This window comes from Oncorhynchus gorbuscha, linkage group LG24 (assembly GCF_021184085.1).
Source record: "Oncorhynchus gorbuscha isolate QuinsamMale2020 ecotype Even-year linkage group LG24, OgorEven_v1.0, whole genome shotgun sequence".
Classification (NCBI taxonomy): domain Eukaryota; kingdom Metazoa; phylum Chordata; class Actinopteri; order Salmoniformes; family Salmonidae; genus Oncorhynchus; species Oncorhynchus gorbuscha.
The window spans coordinates 36320886-36343030 of NC_060196.1; the positions used below are offsets into that span (position 1 = coordinate 36320886).

The 22145-nt window shown below is 42.4% G+C and overlaps 1 protein-coding gene across 1 annotated transcript in view; it reads left to right on the plus strand.

Moving 5' to 3' along the window:
- Positions 1-22145, plus strand: part of LOC124012233 (KH domain-containing, RNA-binding, signal transduction-associated protein 3-like) — a 177451-nt gene that overhangs the window by 110984 nt on the left and 44322 nt on the right. The window contains exon 2 of the mRNA XM_046325709.1: positions 4666-4793. Within this exon, the coding sequence (XP_046181665.1) occupies positions 4666-4793 (128 nt within the window). The remainder of the gene's footprint in view (positions 1-4665; positions 4794-22145) is intronic.

Here is a 22145-nt window from a genome sequence, read left to right on the forward strand (position 1 = left end):
TATATCACAGAAACATTGCATCAAATATTTCTCTCTTTTTCTTTAATGTCTAAATTCTCAAAGCTCTGACATGCTTTACCATCACAAAAGTAGACTTGGACATTTTCTGCCTGAGGAAGTTTGTACAAAGACATAATGTCTTTCTTTTGGGGAAAAAAACAACATAACAAAAACAACATGAAGACAGAGTAAGGAGCAGGACAGAACACATTTAGAAGAATAATGTCCAAGCATTTGTCGCCGAACTCATGGTGTGTGACCATTATTGCCCAGGACAACATTGCCTCCTGTTTGGAAGAAATGTAATATCCTTAACCTTATGCATCTATCAACTAGTCTCAAGGAGTTTGGTGAAAATGGCACGGTATAGCCACAAATGCAACGTATGCATTCCCCACATAGTTTGCATGATCAATATTTAATGTGACCGCTATTAGACCTCTGATGCTTGATCTTCTTAATATCACATCGCAACATTTACCCTCTCTGCAATGTGACATTAGAGGATGTAGCACCCCCCCCCCCTCCCCATCTCAACTCCCCACCGCTCACAATCTGATGTGAAAGTCAAGCATAATCTTGCAAATCTCTTCCAGTTTACGCATTTTAAATGGGGGGATGGTTGTGGTCTAAATAAGTGCGCTGCTTTTCTTAAGTGATTCCATGTCTAATAGAGGACTCGACATCTGGGAACTGGGCCAGGACCCCTACTGTGTAGATCCGAGCTGTCACCGGAGCACACTGAGGCCTTGTAAAGCTGTAAATACAATTTTAATGACATCTCTGTCCTCTTTGATGGCGGAAGAACCACAGTCCCCATCAAACAAGACCTTTTTTCTTGGACTGAAGGATCCCTGTCGGGATCAGTTGAAATGCATCTACCACTACAGTCCCCACCGGTTCAGAGGAGAAGAGGGCACTCTTAGTGAACACTGTATTGTTGATATGTATTAACCAAACCACTGTGGAAATAGAACACCAAACTGCAGTTTAGGTTGTTTCAATGGAGGGGACAGCTGGGTATTATAGATTGGAAATATCCACACATTTAAGGCCCAGATGTGTTAAAATCCTTATAGCCGTGAACATTTAGGGATTTCACTGACACATCAGAGAACTGTTGAGACCTATAAGGGGGTATTGACTCATCCACAGGATACTGAATATTGCCCTGAGGGCAACCAGAGCATTGAGGAACAAAGACAGACTCTCTGTAAGGCTAATATTAATATTAATCTGGGCTCTCCTCAGAATGTGAGGAATCTGCTCCCTCCAGGGATGAGTTCAGGCTTAGAAGAGATTCCAGCTTACTGATACATCCGTTATCGTAGTCTTTCACTTCATTCTTGGAATCTAATGCTGTCAACTAGGGGCAGCATGTAGCCTAGTGGTTACAGTTTTGGGCCAGTAACTGAAAGGTTGCTGGATCGAATCCCTGAGCTGACAAGGTAACAATTTGTCGTTCTGCCCCTGAACAAGGCTTTGAAAATAAAATAAGAATTTGTTCCTAACTGACTTGCCGAGTTAAGTATAGGTTAAATTGAAAAACTCAGAGAAGAAAGACCTCAAGATGCAATGGAAATGTGTCAAATCTGGAGACAACTTGTTTTCATGTTACACGTATCACACAAGTTACACCCTGATATCTTACCTTTATTTAACTAGGCAAGTCAGTTAAGAAACCATTCTTATTTTCAATAACAGCCTAGGAACAGTGGGTTAACTGCCTGTTCAGGGGCAGAACAATAGACTTGTACCTTGTCAGCTCAGGGGTTCGAACTTGCAACCTTCCAGTTGCTAGTCCACCGCTCTAACCACTAGGCTACCCTGCCGCCCCGTATCATGTTAAGCCAGTAGGGCTGTGATGGTCATGGAATTTTGGATGACAATAATTGGCCAGCCAAATGACCGTGGTCACTGTAATAACTATTTGAATAGCAAAATAAATATATATATAATGTTTGTTTTTTATTATAATTGTTTTATGCACATTTTCTCTTCTCCTCTGCTTCTGGCGGTGCTGAATAGACAGTAGCGGTACATGGTTATAAATCATTGGGGAAGCCAAGCCAGGGGAAAAAAGCCATATTACAGCCTATGTGTTGTGATGATTGCGTTGTTTTCGCTCTATAACCTGTTAGTTCATATGTCTTACCACTGTGATATATAGGCTTAAGGCCGAGATAGTAAGAAGACACGGCGTGCAGAATACATTCAACCACGGTGTGTTTCATCACAAGACCAGAGAGCAACATCTGTCTGGTGAAGTCCACAAAGCATATTGCATGTGATAAACAGGTACATGACCTACAGCATGGTCAACCATGTTATTCATGTTTCTGGCATTTTTCGGACTACTAAACAACTATTGATTTAGAACACCAGAGAGTTATCGAGAGAAAACAGGAGCTGCCTCCACTATTCCAGCACCGTTTCAACTTAAACTTTTCATCATCATCAAATCACCTCTGCTTAGTGCAACTAAAAGATACCAAAACCAATTTTTTTCCAATCAACATAAGCTAAATATAATGTGGCTGTCCATGGTACTGGTTTCTCTGTGTGTGTGAGTGTGTGTGTGTGCATATGTAGAAAAACATGTTGACTCACCCTACTTAGAAAACTGCTAATGCCATCCTCCTCTCTTTCATGTTGCCAAAATGGTCTATCACTCTGTCATACAGTACACACTTTTAGTTTTTGTTGTCATAGGCTACCTTGATAAAATGCTTGCTGCTAGCCTAACTTCCTCTCATGGGCATTAGCCAGCTAGTTAGCCTTCTACATCTAGCTACATATTGAACTTCCATCCTCTCAAGCCAGAGGCACAATTTATGAATTTATGGTTGGGATCAGAATCGACATTAAAATCGTAGTTGTAATCATTGAGCATTACGGATGATTAAGTGAAGCTACAAGTCCAAATCCTTATCTCCACCCATGACTAATTTAGGAAATGGCCCATTTGAGCTAGCTAGCTAGCCACTGGAGGACAACAACACAATGTTTTTTTTTCTGTCAATGACGTTTGGCTTTTGATGTGATATGACTGGAAAAGCTCATTGTTCTAGCTGTGTTAATGGTGTGAAGCCAAATCCAAACTGGCTTTCCTTGACACATTTTTGTTGGTGCGCAAGGACCATTCACAGATGAGCTCACTCAGTTTAACTCAAAGCTGATTGGCTATTATTATATAAATTATTTTATCAAGGGAGGGCAGATGCTCGCTGGCTTCCCTTGCATTCAATGCTATGGGCAGCAACAATATCATACTCCCTTTGACCAGACAGCCTCCGATAGCATCGCTCGGATGCTTTCTCCGGTTAGACATATTTAGCATCTTCCAAATTCAAGAAATGTTATGAAACACAGAGAGACTAAAGATAATTTATTTTAGACTTTTTTTCTTGGTAAATTTTTGAGGGAAGGCTGGCTTCCTTTGGTATACACTCCACTGTGAATAGAAAGGCATCCCCATTCAGGTCAATGATGGCATAATGAGTGGACTGGCGGCCATTGCGTGTGTCCCCATAGGAGCAAAGCAGGAAGTAAAATATGTGCTAAAATATGTGCTGTGATTTGTTGGTTCAACTCAACTGACATTACAAAAAATACATACCATTTCATGAGCCACATCAGTTAACACAATTTGAATTAACATTATAAGTACATCACCATGGAAATTATTGCATCACAATACCAGGCAGCCATTGTGAGTGTACCAATTAGTTTACCAGTCAAATTGCCAGGGTTAGAAGTTCCAAGCCTGTTCTATTCATCCTAGTGTTATGTGTGCTTCTGCTGCCTTGTGGTCATTCCCCCCAATTTTTAAAAATACAATAATATTGATTGTTATTTGATTTTAATGACAGTCTTCATCCACAACCGTTGGTTACACGGTTATACGGTAATTGTAATTGTAGCCCTAGTAGGTAGTATATATCCATAGATAATGTGTGTGTTTCTGTTGAAGTCCTCCCTCCACTACCCCAGTTAAAGTGTCCACTGACCAATGCTAGCCTGAAGGCTTCGGTTCTGCCCTTAGTCCCCTCCCTACCTGACCCTCCCTGCCTGACTCTCCCTGCCTGACCCTCAATACCTGACCCTCCCTCCCCCCCCCCCTACATTACGGTGTTATTGGCTCCTGAACACAGATGTTATCCATCTCATTGATCCTTCAAGGTTACATCTTCAAATACATCAAAGGCTACCTTCTAAACAGGAGGAACCATCAAGCACAATATTTTACATAACCTACAGATATACTTGCCTCCCTAATTATACATTTTCATGAGGTAAAACATGAAAGCTATTCAAATGTCTGGGAAAGTCAAATTTAATCTACCTACTATTATATTGCCAAATATTACAAACCAGACAGAGAGCTTCTTCCAATGGGCACGATGAATGACTATGATATGATTACAACCATATCCAGGTAAATTACAGCATTGCCAAAAGAGCCTATTTCACAGTTGACTGGGAAAGCAAAAAGGTGTGAGCCTGAGCGACAACAAACCAAACTGGCACCCGTAAATGATATTATTTCATTTCGGCAAACTCCTGTGAGAAAATGGACAAACATCTTTTGATCCTTTGATCACTTTTTGTCTTAATCATTCATAGTCATTGATTCTTATCTTGCTTTTATCTTTCTCCCTGTAGAAATTGAAAAATTACAAAAAGATGAAGGAAAAGAAGAAAAAGAAGAGGAGAAGTTCATCGATGTCGTCATCAACAAGAACATGAAGCTGGGTCAGAAAGTGTTAATACCCGTCAGACAGTTTCCCAAAGTAAGTACTGCTGGTTTTGGCTACATATTTTCAGATCGAACTGTGCAACTGCAAACAAAGAATGGTTTCTATTCAATTAGCCTCTGTGATGCGTTTTCTTCTCCAAACATCTATTTTTACGTTTTTGTAACATTAGTGCAAATCACCTTTCATTTTCGAGAACCCCTCCCATTCTTCTGTTAGATGACGTCCTGTCAGCTCGATGACCTTGGTGTGTGTTCACATCTCCATGTGCTTGTCACTCTTTCCACATGCTTTCTGTTTGATCCTGAGACAATGACTCACTACGGATGCATGTTTGAGGATGCTATTTCCTGCAGAGATGTCTAGGTTTACATTGTTCTTGGTCTTTTCATTTCTGGCTAATTGCTTTTGACACCTTGCATGTTTTCTTTGAAAAGACAAACTGGGGGGAAACAATATGCATCTCTATTGAGGACAAAGCAGCAAAAAAAGTATTTAGTCAGCCACCAATTGTGCAAGTTCTCCCACTTAAAACAATGAGAGAGGCCTGTAATTTTCATCATAGGTACACTTCAACTATGACAGACAAAATTAGGAAAAGAAATCCAGAAAATCACATTGTAGGATTTTTAATGAATTTATATGCAAATTATGGTGGAAAATAAGTATTTGGTCACCTACAAACAAGCAAGATTTCTGGCTCTCACAGATCTGTAACTTCTTCTTTAAGAGGCTCCTCTATCCTCCACTCGTTACCTGTATTAATGGCACCTGTTTGAACTTATCAGTATAAAATACACCTGTCCACAACCTCAAACAGTCACACTCCAAACTCCACTATGGCCAAGACCAAAGAGCTGTCAAAGGACACCAGAAACAAAATTGTAGACCTGTACCAGGCTGGGAAGACTGAATCTGCAATAGGTAAGCAGCTTGGTTTGAAGAAATCAACTGTGGAAGCAATTATTAGGAAATGGAAGACATACAAGACCACTGATAATCTCCCTCGATCTGGGACTCCACGCTAGATCTCACCCCGTGGGGTCAAAATGATCACAAGAACGGTGAGCAAAAATCCCAGAACCACACGGGGGGACCTAGTGAATGACCTGCAGAGAGCTGGGACCAAAATAACAAAGCCTACCATCAGTAACACACTACGCCGCCAGGGACTCAATTCCTGCAGTGCCAGACGTGTCCCCCTGCTTAAGCCAGTACATGTCCAGGCCTGTCTGAAGTTTGCTAGAGAGCATTTGGATGATCCAGAAGAAGATTGGGAGAATGTCATATGGTCAGATGAAACCAAATTAGAACTTTTTGGTAAAAACTCAAAAACTCAGCGTTATTGGAGGACAAAGAATGCTGAGTTGCATCCAAAGAACAAGATACCTACTGTGAAGCATGGGGGTGGAAACATCATGCTTTGGGGCTGTTTTTCTGCAAAGGGACCAGGACGACTGATCCGTGTAAAGGAAAGAATGAATGGGGCCATGTATCGTGAGATTTTGAGTGAAAACCTCCTTCCATCAGCAAGGGCATTGAAGATTAAATGTAGCTGGGTCTTTCAGCATGACAATGATCCCAAACACACCGCCCGGGCAACAAAGGAGTGGCTTCGTAAGAAGCATTTCATGGTCCTGGAGTGGCCTCGCCAGTCTCCAGATCTCAACCCTATAGAAAATCTTTGGAGGGAGTTGAAAGTCCGTGTTGTCCAGCAACAGCCCCAAAACATCACTGCTCTAGAGGAGATCTGCTTGGAGGAATGGGCAAAAATACCAGCAACAGTGTGTGAAAACCTTGTGAAGACTTACAGAAAACGTTTGACCTCTGTCATTGCCAACAACGGGTATATAACAAAGTATTGAGAAACCTCTGTTATTGACCAAATACTTATTTTCCACCATAATTTGCACATAAATTAATTAAAAATCCTACAATGTGATTTTCTGGATTTTTTTTCTCATTTTGTCTGTCATTGTTGAAGTGTACCTATGATGAAAATTACAGGCCACTCTCATCTTTTTAAGTGGGAGAACTTGCACAATTGGTGGCTGACTAAATACTTTTTTTGCCCCACTGTATAACAATAGGCAATACAGAGTGAAAGAAAAGAGAGAGGGAGAGAAAGAGAGAGAGCACCTGCGCTTTCCTTTTTTTCTCTCGCTCCAGCAAATAGAAACAGAGCATCTCATAGAGCCTCACACCTCTCAGAGTAACCTCTATGTGAAGATGAAACAGCCCATGCTGTTTGAGTGAGAATGCTATGCTCCTCTAGCCATGTGATGAGAGCCCCTCAGCCCTCCGCTCTGAGACAAAGCTCCCAGCATAAGTATCAGCCTTTAATGGCATCACACGGCAGCTACATGACAGCCGGGCTCCCACAGGGACCATAGCAGGGAGGCTAGTAGGGTGGCGGAGAGGCTAGCGTAAACGTGAGATGCCTCACTCAGGTGATGATGATGTCTTCACTCAGGCTTTCACCTCAGTCCTCTCTGAGAGTGGCTGTAGATGAATGACCGGGCTTTCAGAGGACAGAAAGCTGCAGAAGGTTCAACAATCTGTGTTGACACACTATTCCCTATTTAGTGCACTACTTTTGTCGGTGCAAGATCTAAGTCTTCTAGATAACCTGGTGAGAGCTACATTTTGTCCCTTTCTAAAACAATTACAATGGCATGTGTAATAAAGGGAGATGTAATGTCATCCATAAAAACGTCTATGTCACATAGGAGTGCAGCTAAACACATTTTCTTGGACAGCTTTGATAAGTGGGGCCGCTAATACGCTATTTAGAGCCTCAACAAGCCACCGAAGGAAGAAATATTACATTTGTTCAATCTGACAGGTAGCAATGGACTAGAGTGATCGCCCTGACTCCAATGGGTTTTCTCCCTGAACAACAGGCATCACCTTTTGGTTTTCGCCACTGAAGTGGCTCGCTGCGTTTTCCAAAAGCGACCGTTTAGACTCATGTTCATAGGGCTTAAATCCATCTTCGAAAACACAGCTTTTCTATCAATAGTATGAAACAGGCAAGGACACCATAGGGAAGGTTTCAGATGTTAGGTTTTCAAGGAACAATTTAATTATACTTTAGCTATGAAATTAAAGACCTAACACTCTTAAATTGGGCCGCTGGTTAATAACTAGGTTAACCTGGATTATCATATTCACACAGCAGCACAGTTCATTGTCAGCCTAGCGGGTACTCCTGCAATGATGGAGAATGGGTTATGCATGTACAATCGTTCCTCACTTATAAGTTTTGAGATAATGCCATGACTGTTCGTGGTAGATGCTGGCAAATTTTGGTAAATTGCGTCATTCTGTCATCGCACCACACTATCACAAGGGGGAGTTAGAACTGTGGCACAAATTGACTATCTTTTCATAAATGAATGGAGGTTTGAATGTTTCAGTCCAATAGTCTCTCTTCTCTGGGGCTAGAGTCCTGCATCAGGCAAAAATAATGCTAGCAAGAAGTCCCGGAGTTGAGAGAGAACTTGGGTAAATACAATTGCGCATAACACTTGACATGTGGACTGACAATGTTTGAAAAATAGGCGCAGTGGGCATTTGGTTTCTTTCCCTTGATAAACAGAAAATAAATATTCTAAATAACAAACTGGCTGTATATACCACAGTGTGAAAGAGTGATATCCCCTCCAAAGTATATACAGTGCATTCAGAAAGTTTTCAGACCCCTTGACTTTTCCCATGTTTTGTTACGTTAAAGCTTGGTTCTAAAGCCTTATTGATAAATATATATATATATATATAAAAAATCCTCATCAATCTACACACAATACCCCATAATGATCAATTGAAAACAGTTTTTATATAAAAATAAAAATAACAAGTCCGGGCTCTGGCTGGGCCACTCAAGGACATTCAAAGACTTGTCCTGAAGCCACTCCTGTGTTGTCTTGGCTGTGTGCTTAGGGTCGTTGTCCTGTTGGAAGGTTAACCTTCACCTCAGTTTGATGTCCTGATAGCAGGTTTTCATGAAGGATCTCTCTGTACTTTTTTTTCAGAGTCTCTGCCTCTGAAAAACACCCCCACAGCATATAACCTGCCACCACCATGCTTCACCATAGGGATGGTGCCAGGTTTCCTCCAGACATGACGCTTGGAATTCAAGCCAAAGAGTTCAATCTTGGTTTAATCAGACCAGAGAATCTTGTTTTCTTGGTCTGAGAGTCCATTAGGGGCTTTTTGGCGAACTCCAAGTGGGCTGTCGTGCCTTTTACTGAGGAGTGGCTTCTGTCTGGCCACTCTACCATAAAGGCCTGATTAGTGGCCTTTATGGCCATTATTATCCAAGATGGCGTAGCAGTCAGACGTATTTGTCCTTCGTCTTGTCGTGTCCCATGTATATATATTTTTCTTCGCATATCTTTTTATATTTTTTTAAACCCTTACTTCAAATACTCTCCTGCAAACCGCCTCACCCAATGTGGTGTGGACCTGCTTTTTCTCTAACATATTTTTCTTTGCCTCTTACTGGAATCGCTCCAACATAAACTAGCCAGCTAACTAGCCAGCTAACTAGCCAGCCAACGGTCATCAGCTAACTTCTATTTCGGAAAGCTCTCGCCAGTTTGTACAACGTGATTCAACCAGAGCATAACGGACCTATTTTTCTCTCCATATCCCCGGATTCCTATCGCAAGCTCTGAACCTTCCGACCTTCGCAGCTAACGTCCCCTGAATGCTAGTTGTCTAGAGCACAACGCACTGTTGGCTTACAAGGCCCATCGAATCCCTTCCGAAACCACTAGCTAGCAGTCAGCTATCCTTTGCTAACGGTCATCAGCTACCTTTATCTCGGACAACTCTCGCCAGTCTGTACAGCGTGACTTAAACCAGAGCTGGTCGGACTTATTCTTCTCGATATCTCCGGATTCCTACCGCAAGCTCTGAACCTATTTCTTTACATTTTTATTATGATATTTTTTATTATTTTTTCCACCTGGAATTATAGCAGCTAACGACTCCTGATCACAAAGCCACTAATCTGTGGCCTGCTAGCTATCTAAAGCACATTGGACTGCTGGCTTAAGAGGCCCTTTGGACATATTTCTTCGGCCACTATATATATTTTGCCAATTGGCCTGGTTTACCACACGGAGCCCTGCTGATCCGTCCACTGATGTAACTGCACGAGGGGGCCACAACAGACTTTCCTCCATCGCGTCATCCCTCTAAGGCCTTTCTGTTAGCCTGCTAGCTCCGTGCCGCTAGCTGCCTGAAGCCACGCACTGGACTTGTATGATCACCCGGCTACGCATGCCTTTCTCTAACGTCACCATGCCGTGTCGATTGCTGTTCTGGTTTGTAACTATTGTTTTATTTCACTGTAGAGCCTCTAGCACTGCTCAACACGCCTCGGCTAACAATTTGGTTCCACCCCCCCCCCACACACGCAGTGACATCACCTGGATGAATTGCTATTTCTAGAGACAATACCTATTTCATTATCACTATCACTGCAGAGGTTTACCCCCACTGTATTCACATCCTACTATACCTTTGTCTGTACATTATGCCTTGAATATATTCTACCGTGCGCAGAAATCTGCTCCTTTTATTCTCTGTTCTGAACGTACTAGGCGTCCAGTTCGGTTAGCCTTTAGCTGTACCCTTATCCCACTCCTCCTCTGTTCCTCTGGTGATGTAGAGGTTAATCCAGGCCCTGCAGTGTCTACCTCCACTCCCACCCCCCAGGCTCTCTCATTTGTTGACTTCTGCAACCGTAAAAGCCTTGGTTTCATGCACGTTAACATTAGAAGCCTCCTCCCTAAGTTTGTTTTATTCACTGCCCTAGCACACTCCACCAATCTGGATGGCCTAGCTGTGTCTGAATCCTGGCTTAGGAAGACCACCAAAAACCTTGAAATTTCCATTCCTAACTATAACATTTTCCACCAAGATAGAACTGCCAAAGGGGGCGGTGTTGCAATTTACTGCAAAGATAACCTGCAGAGTTCTGTATTACTATCCAGGTCTATACCCAAACAATTTGAGCTCCTACTTCTAAAAATGAACCTTTCCAGAAACAAGTCTCTCACCGTTGCCGCTTGCTATAGACCACCCTCTGCCTCCAGCTGTGCCCTCGACACCATATGTGATTTGATTGCCCCATATCTATCTTCTGAGCTCGTGCTGTTAGGTGACCTAAACTGGGACATACTTAACACCCCAGCCATCCTACAATCTAAGCTTGATGCCCTCAATCTTACACAATTTATCAATAAGCCTACCATATATAACCCCAAATCCGTAAACACGGGCACCCTCATAGATATCATCCTAACCAACCTGCCCTCCAAATACACCTCTGCTGTTTTCAACCAAGATCTCAGCCCATCACTGCCTCATTGCCTGCATCTGTAATAGGTCTGCGAGCAAACGACCACCCCTCATCACTGTCAAACGCTCCCTAAAACACTTCTGCGAGCAGGCCTTTCTAATCGACCTGGCCGTGGTATCCTGGAACGACATTGACCTCATCCCGACAGTAGAGGATGCCTGGTTATTCTTTAAAAGTGCCTTCCTCACCATCTTAAATAGGCATGCCCCATTGGTTCACCTGTCTGCCCTTGATCAGCACAAAAACATCCTGTGGCGTTCTGCATTAGCATCGAATAGCCCCCGTGATATGCAACTTTTCAGGGAGGTTAGGAACAAATATATACAGGCAGTTAGGAAAGCTAAGGCTAGCTTTTTTAAACAGAAATTTGCAACCTGCAGTACAAACTCAAAAAAAGTTCTGGGACACTGTAAAATCCATGGAGAATAAGAGCACCTCATCCCAGCTACCCACTGCTCTGAGGCTAGGAAACACTGTTACAACTGACAAATCCACTATAATTGAGAATTTCGATAAGCATTTCTCTACGGCTGGCCATGCTTTCCACCTGGCTACCCCTACCCCGGTCAACTGCCCGGCACCCACCACAGAAACTCGCCCAAGCCCCCACCATTTCTCCTTCACCCATATCCAGATAGCTGATGTTCTGAAAGAGCTGCAAAATCTGGACCCCTACAAATATGCTGGGCTAGACAATATGCTGGGCTAGACAATCTCTTTCTTAAATTATCTGCCGAAATTGTTGCAACCCTTATTACTAGCCTGTTCAACCTCTCTTTCGTATCGTCTGAGATTCCCAAAGATTAGAAAGCTGCCGTGGTCATCCCCCTCTTCAAAGGGGGAGACACTCTAGACCCAAACTGCTACAGACCTATATCTATCCTACCCTGCATCTCTAAGGTCTTCGAAAGCCAAGTTAACAAACATATTGCTGACCATTTTGAATCACAACGTACCTTCTCCGCTATGCAATCTGGTTTCAGAGCTGGTCATGGGTGCACCTCAGCCACGCTCAAGGTCCTAAACGACATCATAACCGCCATCGATAAGAGACATTACTGTGCAGCTGTATTCATCGACCTGGCCAAGGCTTTCGACTCTGTCAACCACCACATTCTTATTGACAGACTCAACAGCCTTGATTTCTCAAATAATTTTCTTGGCTGGTTCACCAACTACTTCTCTGACAGAGTTCAGTGTGTCAAATCGGACACCATTCTGTATACTTCTGGTCCTTCTTTGGACACTGTGTTAACTAACCTCCAGATGAGCTTCAATGCCATACAACTCTCCTTCCCTGGCCTCCAACTGCTCTTAAACGCAAATAAAACTAAATGCATGCTATTCAACCGAACATTGCCCGCACCTACCCGCCCATCCAGCATCACTACTCTGGATGGCTCTGACTCTGGCTCTGAATACGTGGATAACTACAAATATATAGGTGTCTGGCTAGACTGTAAACTCTCCTTCCACTCATTAAGCATCTCCAATCAAAAATGTAATCTAGAATCGGCTTCCTCTTTCACAACAAAGCTTCCTTCACTCATGCTGCCAAACATACCCTCGTAAAACTGAATATTCTACCGATCTTTGACTTTGGCGATGTCATCTATAAAATAGCCTCCAACACTCTACTCAGCAAACTGGATGTAGTCTATCACAGTGCCATCCGTTTTGTCACCAAAGCCCCATATACTACCCACCACTGCGACCTGTACGCTCTCGTTGGCTGGCCCTCGCTTCATACTTGTCGCCAAACCCACTGGCTACAGGTTATCTACAAGTGTCTGCTCGGTAAAGCCCCGCCCTATCTCAGCTCGCTGGTCACCATAACAGCACCCACTCGTAGCACACGCTCCAGCAGGTATATCTCACTGGTCACACCCAAAGCCAATTCCTACTTTGGTCGCCTTTCCTTCCAGTTTTCTGCTGCCACTGACTGGAACAAACTGCAAAAATCACTGAAGTTGGAGATTCCCATCTCCCTCACTAGCTTTAAGAACCAGCTGTCAGAGCAGCTCACAGATCACTGCACCTGTTCATAGCCCATCTGTATACAGCCCATCTGTCTAACTCATTCCCATACTGTATTTATTTATTTTACTCCTTTTGCACCACAGTATCTCTACTTGCACATCCATCTTTTGCAAATCTACCATTCCAGTGTTTAATTGCCATATTATAATTACTTCGCCACCATGGCCTATTTATTGCCTTAACTCCCTTATTTGACCTTATTTGCACTCACTGTATATAAACGTTTTTTTTCTACTGTATTATTGACTGTATGTTTTGTTCATTCCATGTGTAACTCTGTGTTGTTGTATGTGTCAAACTGCTATGCTTTATCTTGGCCAGGTCGCAGTTGCAAATTAGAAATTGTTCTCAACTAGCTTACCTGGTTAAATAAAGGTGAAATAAAAATAAATAAAAAGTGGAGTGCTGCAGAGTTGGTTGTCCTTCTGGAAGGTTCTCCCATCTCCACAGAGGAACTATTGAGCTCTGTCAGAGTGACCATCGGGTTCTTTGTCAACTCTCTGACCAAGGCCCATACCCGATTGCTTAGTTTGGACAGACGGCCAGCTCTAGGAAGAGCCTTGGTTGTTCCAAACTTCTTTAATTTATGAATGATGTAGGTCACTGTGTTCTTGGAGACCTTCAATACTGCATACATTGTTTGCTTTCCTTCTCCAGGCCTGTGCCCCGACACAATCCTTTCTCTGAGCTCTACGGACAGTTTCTTCGACCTCATGGTTTGGTTTTTGGTCTGACATGCACTGTCAACTGTGGGACCTTATATAGACAGGTGTGTTCCTTTCCCAAAATGTTCTCCAATCAAATCATGTCCAAGCAATCAAGTTTTAGGAACATCTCAAGGACGATCAATGGAAACAGAATGCACCTGAGCTCAATTTCGAATCTCATAGCAAAGTGTCTGAATACTTATGTAAATAAGGTGTTTCTATTTTTGTTATTTTTAGCAAAAATGCTTTTGCCTTTTCATTATGGGGTATTGTGTATAGATTGGTGAGGATGTTTTATTTTATTTTATACATTTTGGAATATGTCATTAATGTAAGAAAATGTGGAATAAGTCAAGGGGTCTGAATACTTTCCTAGGGCACCTTAAAGGGAGTTTCTGGAACTGAATGAAAGAGATTCCAGCGAGGTAGGGAGGGGAAAGAGTGCACATATTTTCAAGACCTGAGCTACTTCATTTGTATAATTGTATAATTAGGCTTGACCTAATTAGTAGGCTATTTCGCAGAATTAAGCTAAATTTGTCAGCTGAATGACTCATTTGTGGCTTTGGATCAAAATAAATAAGTACCAACATTCTTTCTCAGAGTCTTTAATAAAGACATGTTTTGACCAAGTTAATCTGCTCATGTTGCGTGTGTTTAATTACTTGTGACACTGTGGTTACAATGAAGGATGTAAACGAACTAAATCAAATAAATCCTATTTGTAATGAATCATCAGATGTGTGTAACCTAATGGACGAAGAAGGGCAAACATGCAATGTATTCAATGCTTAATTATACTAAAGTTTCATATTACTAACTCAACATCAAAGACCAGATTTTCTCGAACTAAAAATGCATCAACCCCTACAAATATATTCATTTTTTATAATCCAATAATTTAAAAAAAGTAGCTGTAGCGAGAGGAGAGACTGAAAGCCAGGAATGAGTGAGTCACTCAGCCCTATGCTGTTCCTGCTTCTGTTGCCTATTTGAGTGTTTGTCTTAATATCCTACTGATTCTGTGATCATCAAGTCTCATGCAACCACAAAATGTTGGATAAAGCAGTTTCACAAATCTGGCTGTTTTTAAACTTTGCTATGCTGTATTCATTAGAACAGACTCTCTGGTATTACTTATACTTTATTTAGTATTGTTTACACTGTTCCAAACTGGCAGATAAATAATATTGTAATCTAACAGCACTTGTTTGTCATGCAACAAGTATCTCTTGCCCTTTTGACAATGATTTTACATGACGCCTAATTCACATGATATGCCTAAAATACAGATATCCACTAGGATAATAAAAAATAACATTTTTCCTTTTGATTATTTAATCTACCTACATCATGTTATTTCAAGTTATCCCTTTGGTGCATGTGCAAAGTTATCTGGAGTTGTTGAACGGGAGAGACAAAATGTATTGCAATTGAATTTCAATTGACTGAATGATGAGGATGAAGAAGATAGTGATTGAGTTTCGAAACAACAGTGTAAAATGGCATCAATATAACTAATAATCTGGTGGCATTGGTAGAGAGTCAGGCGGAGAATGGAGTGAAAGTGCACTGTACTTGTAAGTACACAACAATGCTGTTGACCAGGTGGAAGTGTTTTAGCAGCCTTTCTAATTCATTGGATTTTCACAAGGCATGTCACTTCACCCATCTCTTTGCATAGCCCACCACATGCACTGTTTTCTAACCACATCTGGATGGATCCAGAACAAAATACTGTGGGAATAAATATCACTGAATGACAGAGATATTGGAATAATGTAGGCTAATGCATTTGCAGCCAACAAATTGTTGCTTACTGAAATACCCAAAGTCATCCAATCGTTATAATAGGATTTGAAGCAATAGCCTACCCACGTGTGGTCAACTATTTCAGTACCCTTTTCACGCTGCTCTGAGACAAGCATGGGGACTGGTCTTTATAAATCAATACTGCGTTTGTGTATTGGTTAGCCTACAGTTAGGGTGTGGAAATGCTAGGATTATTTTGCTCTTCACTCGGAGTCACTTAGGCCTACTCCCAACCGGTCACGTTGTACAGCGCATTATTTTCCAGAAACTATGAGGCCAACATAGGCTACTGTGAAATGCATTTTTGTTTTTCTTGGTCTAAAAACACCATCATATTAATCAATCACAATTTCTAGCAGTATAAACAGCTCAACAAATACAATAATAATTCTGACCGACTGGCTGGATTCGGTCTTATGTAGCAACATTTTAAATGTTTTTTTTATATTGGATAAAAGTTGAGAAATGGGAAAGTAATTCTGCTTTGAAAGTTGATGAACTTGTAACCTCACTTTTGGGAAAATGGCCTTTGAATGTTTTGGTACCTACTGAAGAGCTCTTCTTTGTCTACAGCCCCACCCGTCTCTGTAAGGGTTGATCCGAGCATTCTGTCCTAACAACAGCAGTCAAGCACCCAAGCTAACTGGCTAACTTTGGCTAGCTACTTCCAGACACAAATGAGAGAACAACTCACTTGACATTTTCCTCACCTTAGCATGCTGGTTAGGCTGTTTTATGTTATCCAGACCATTGGTGATTGCAACTGTGCTGTTGGCAACAATTTACGCTTTTTTTGCCAGTGTTTACAGACACCGGCCATATTCAATGGGTGTTGAGCGTTCGTACATTTGTCAGTTATTCTGCGCTCTGAAACACTCAGATGAGAGTGCTCTTAAATTGGAGTAGAATTTACCAGCTACGTCTATCAACAGCTGTCGTGTTGCAGTGACATCATGAACATTCTATTGAAATGGATACTTGCATAGTACCAATTTTGTTAAAACAGCTAAACAGTGAACCATAATCCCAACTCATGATGTTGAATCTACAGGGAGCTAACCAACCAGGTTCAATGTTAGCTAGCTAACATTAGCCTATAACTAGCAAAGCAAATGGCTCTGAGATACAAATAATATTACTACACAGATCATACATGTAACGTTAGCTAGCGAGACAGCTAATGTTATCTACAAGTTACGAGCTTGCACCACGGGACTTAGAGGTACCCAGCGTCACGGCTTCATTGCTCCAGACCATGGCAAGGGGGAGTTAGAGCACTCATTATGCATTTGGGTCCCAAGGATTTTATTTTTATAATTTTTTTTATATTTTTTATTTTTTTGTTGAATTTTACCCCTTTTTCTCCCCAATTTCGTGGTATCCAATTGTTGTAGTAGCTACTATCTTGTCTCATCGCTACAACTCCCATACGGGTTCGGGAGAGACGAAGGATTGAAAGTCACGCGTCCTCCGATACACAACCCAGCCAGCCGTACTGCTTCTTAACACAGCGCGCATCCAACCCAGAAGCCAGACGCACCAATGTGTCGGAGGCTACACCGTGCACCTGGCAACCTTGGCTAGCGCGCACTGCGCCCGCCCCGCCACAGGAGTCGCTGGTGCGCGATGAGACAAGGACATCCCTACCGACCAAGCCCTCCCTAACCCGGACGACGCTAGGCCAATTGTGCGTCGCCCCACGGACCTCCCGGTCGCGGCCGGTTACGACAGAGCCTGGGCGCGAACCCAGGGACTCTGATGGCACAGCTGGCACTGCAGTACAGCGCCCTTAACCACTGCGCCACCCGGGAGGCCCCCAAGGTTTTTATTTGACCAATCATATTGAGTGGTTCCAATGACGAATTTTAACACAAGCCACCCTTGCCTTGTGGCGTTCTTCAACAAAGATGGCTGACAAAACATTATGGTGGAACCAGATGTAAGTTGTTATAACATCATAACGAGTCAAGCAAAACATGTACAATTGAGAGGAATATGTTAATTAATGCAGAGACATACGTTTTTGCATATTTACAAAAATCGCTATTTAGCAAGTTATCTGACTATGCCAATACAGCTAACATTAGCCAGCTAGCTAGTGTTAGGGTAATTCATTTGTAATTCATGTTGTTTAATGTTTCAGGGACTCCTGAGAAAACCAGCAAACCAGGCTGTCATCTTGTGAAACAGTGGATGTAAAGAATCTAACTAGCTAAAGCATTTACTGCAAATTGAATGTACAATTGTGTAATCTTGCCTTGCAATGCAGCTGAAGTAACATAGCTAGCTAACTATTTACTTGCTTATTGTGTAGCGGAGGATAAAAATAACTGTATGCCTATAGATGTGTCGCTAGCTATGGTATGTGTATGGACCCTAAAACGTTAGGTTCTGAACTAATGTTCATACCAATCTATTAACCTCAGCTATCACAGTAGTTCTATCAACTTCAAGTCTGAATGGCATTAATGAAGCCTATGGATTGTGGTGAATATAATAACTTTATTGTGCCAAGAATGCAAGTCCTATATACATGTACTGTAGTTATTACCACGCATCTCCACATTGTAGCCTGTACATTGAATATATTCACTGATCATGTACTCTTCCATGGCAAATAAAGGTGCGGTTCAGGTATGAATCTCTGAGACATTGTTTTTCAGTCATATCAAACTATTTGAATGATGCTGTGTCTGCCTTTGTATTAAAATTATACACTTCAACAGTGTTTACCACTCTTGCTCCTGGGACATCAATGATTACACATTGTAACTATGCAATAGACTAGAAACATGATTGATTTGTAATTCATATATACAGACAAAAAAAATATGCATATTTATCTCCCTTCACCTGCATTAATCTGAGGACACAGGATAGTATTTCTATGAGATACTTAATTTCGCCCAGTGGAGAATGTTAAACGCTTTATTGAAAGAAGTTCATTATCCAGGTGTTATAAATACACAAATGCATTATAATTATGATAATTGTAATATTATAAATACAAGTTCAATCTGTACTTCAGTGCATATATGGTGTTGTGCATCAAACAAGGAAGAAAGACGAGGTGGGGAGAGAGGTGTAGAAGACAGAAAGGTAAAGAGGTGAGGTGGCGATGAAGGGACGGGCTTCCTCTCTCACATCAGAACGTACATGCAGACTAGTGACAAATGGATAGTGAGAGAGAGAGCATGATGAAGCCTTGTTCCCCAGGTTACATGTACAACAAGATAGGCAGAGATGGAGAGAAATGACACAGAACTGTTTAATTACCTCTGGTTGTCACTTTTGCCAGCAATAAAGCTTCCACGGCCTGTTCCTCGGACAGTGAACATCTGGCAATATCTACATTTTCGACCCCTTGGTCAGCTCGCTCTCTGAAAGTAAAGAAAAGAGCTTATTTTCTTTATAGATATGAAAACAATAACTGAGATATGACCGTTAAATCTCAAGCAGCAGATGTCATTTTTATGATATGCCAATACAGCCCAGTGCTGCTTACCGGAGATGCCATCTTCGTAGGTGTCCGCTTTCACTTCCTTTGTGTTGGAAAAAAGTTGCTTTTAAAGAACAATTATTTTTGATTGAATATAAAAAAGGTTTTGCTCTCGACAAAAAGACAAATGTACCAAATCAAATCAAAGTTTATTTGTCACGTGCGCCGAATACAACCGGTGTAGACCTTACAGTGAAATGCATATAACAATTTGCCGGTGAATAAGGACTCCTTCAAACAAACGTGCTACCATATCCTGCCAGCACGCCCACGAGCGAGCCACAGGAGCAGAATGATGACGCGTGGAAGAGGGAAAGGAATGAGATTGGAACAGCAATTTGTTGCAAGTTTGGGAGGAGAGCTAATAGCTGAACAACAGCCTATTCAACCTACTAAAGAATAGTTTAAAAGCAGAGCTAGGTGTGAAAACCCCCACTCCTATCGCAGACCAGATTTGCCCTAACGACCAAGGGGTAGCTTGCTACTCAATGTAATAAAGTAATGACTTTTCAAATAAGTTACCAAATAAGTTACACGTTATGTTGGCTGACAATTTGTTAGCTACGCTGTCCTTACGAAACACATAGCATATCATTACAGCAGTATGTACCAGTATGTTAGCTAGCTATCTAACGTTAGTAGTTATACATCAAACTTGCCAGTATATTAACTATAGGCTGTCTAACTACCCAATGTTTATTGACTTGGTTATTCTCGTCATTCTTAGCTTAGCTAAATGGTATAGTCGTTGTGCTTTCTCAATGGACATTCAGGTGCTTTCGTAAATTAGCTCTGGCTATCAATTGGCTGGGCAATAGAACGAGTCAAAATTCACCCAAGTCTGAAAAACGGCTTAAGAACGTTGGTTAAACTGAAACACTAACGCGAGCCCATAGAAAATTAATGGAATTGAATGTTCGCAGAGCCTGTTTTGACTGGAGTGATGCTTAGAATTCCATTAAAAATATATCTATTTTTAATTTACCACTACAATCTGTTCGTCGGACGAAACTTGTGAAGATAGTAAACATCTGCACCTGGATGGTCTCAACTGTGCTTATGGCTGCGTAATGAAAAAGTAGGAAATAAATTAAACATTTTGGACTATTTCTGGTCTAGCAATCGATGACAGATGAGCTCGCTGCCCAGACTTACATCATAACAAAGGGGAGATTCTCCTGATTAAAATGGTGCCCTTGTAACTGTTTTGCTTCCATCCCTCTTCTCGCCCCTATCTTGGCTTGAACCAGGGACCCTCTGCACACATAGACAACAGCCACCCCCGAAGCATCGTTACCCATCGCTCCACAAAAGCAGAGCAAGGGGAACAACTACTTCAAGGTCTCAGAGCGAGTGAAATCACAGATTTAAATGCTATTAGCGCGCACCCTGCTAACTAGCTGGCCATTTCACACCGGTTACACCCGACTTGAAACAAATCTAAATATACACATTGCGAGATATTTGGCAAAATAGACAGACATGCCTATATTTCCTCCATAGGAAACAATGGGAAGAACGCAGAGTTCCAATATGATTTTTGTTGTTTACATTTTGTTGCTTACATTTTAACCATAAAACAACGTGAGCAGGTCTCATTGCCAACAATAGCGAAGCAGGTATTGTGACGTTGAACAATAAGCTGGGAATAGAACGTACGGAAGGCGAGTTGGTGCCACTGTGCTCAATAGAACTAATAGAGGCTGGCAGGGAGAGAAATGCACTAAAATAATGTCACGCCTTGGTCATTGTATTTTGTGTTTTCGTTATATATTTGGTCAGGCCAGGGTGTGACATGGGTTTATATATTGTATTTTCATATTGGGGTTTGTAGTATTTGGGATTGCGGCTGAGTTGGCATGTTGTAGGGCTTGGCTGCCTGAGGCGGTTCTCAATCAGAGTCAGGTGATTCTCGTTGTCTCTGATTGGGAACCGTATTTAGGTAGCCCGGGTTTCGCTTTGAATTTCGTGGGTGATTGTTCCTGTCTCTGTGTAGTTTCACCAGATAGGCTGTAATTAGGTTTCACGTTCCGTTTGTTGTTTTTGTATTTGTATAGTTATTTCATGTGTCACTTTTTTCATTAAAGTCCTGAGTAACCACCACGCTGCATTTCGGTCCGACTCTCTTTCTACAAACGAAGAACGACGTTACAGAATCATCAACCACACTCGGACCGAGCAGCGTGTTAACAGGCAGCAGCAAAGGGAGGACGTTATGGACAGCAAAGGCATGGAGTATACAATGTGGGAAGAAATAGACAGGTGGGCGGCCGACCCAGAGTGAATGCCGGAGCCCGCCAGGGATTCGCTGGAGCAGTGCGAAGAGGGCTATAGGAGAATGGAGTCGAAAAGAAAGACACGGCGGCACAGAGCTACACCCGAAAGTCACCCCCAAATATTTATTGGAGGAGGGCTCAGGGAGAGAGTAGCAGAGTCAGGAGTCAGAGGTCATATGCGTCTGCGGCTGGTGGGGAGCAGGGGCGGGGGATGGGGGAAGAAGAGGAGGGGAAGGAAGCACGCCTCATGACCAGAGTACAGGTCCAGAGGGGAAGGCCACAAGGAAGGAGGAGGAGCAAGAAGCGGCAGATGGAAGAGAGAAGGAAACGGAAGGCACGGGAGTAGGAGAACCAGGAAAAGCGGCGGAAGAAGGCAACCGAGTGGAGGAGCATGAGAGAGAAGAAAGCGAGGGAGGGGTGGTGGAGAAGGAGACGGTGGAAGAGCAAGTGGACTGGGGGGGAAAGTGCCCTGGTGGAAGAGATGAGGGGTATGGTGGAGGAGCTGGGGGGGGGTGGTATCTCTCCACTGCCGTCATTACCAAAGAAGAGAATGAAGAGGAGGGTGCGATTGGCTGACAGTGAGAGGGAGGGGATGGCCAAGAGAGTGATGGGGGTGGGAGAAACCTCTGGGTTGCTGCTGGTTTCCCCAGGCCCTCAACTTCTGTTGGGTGGGGACACACC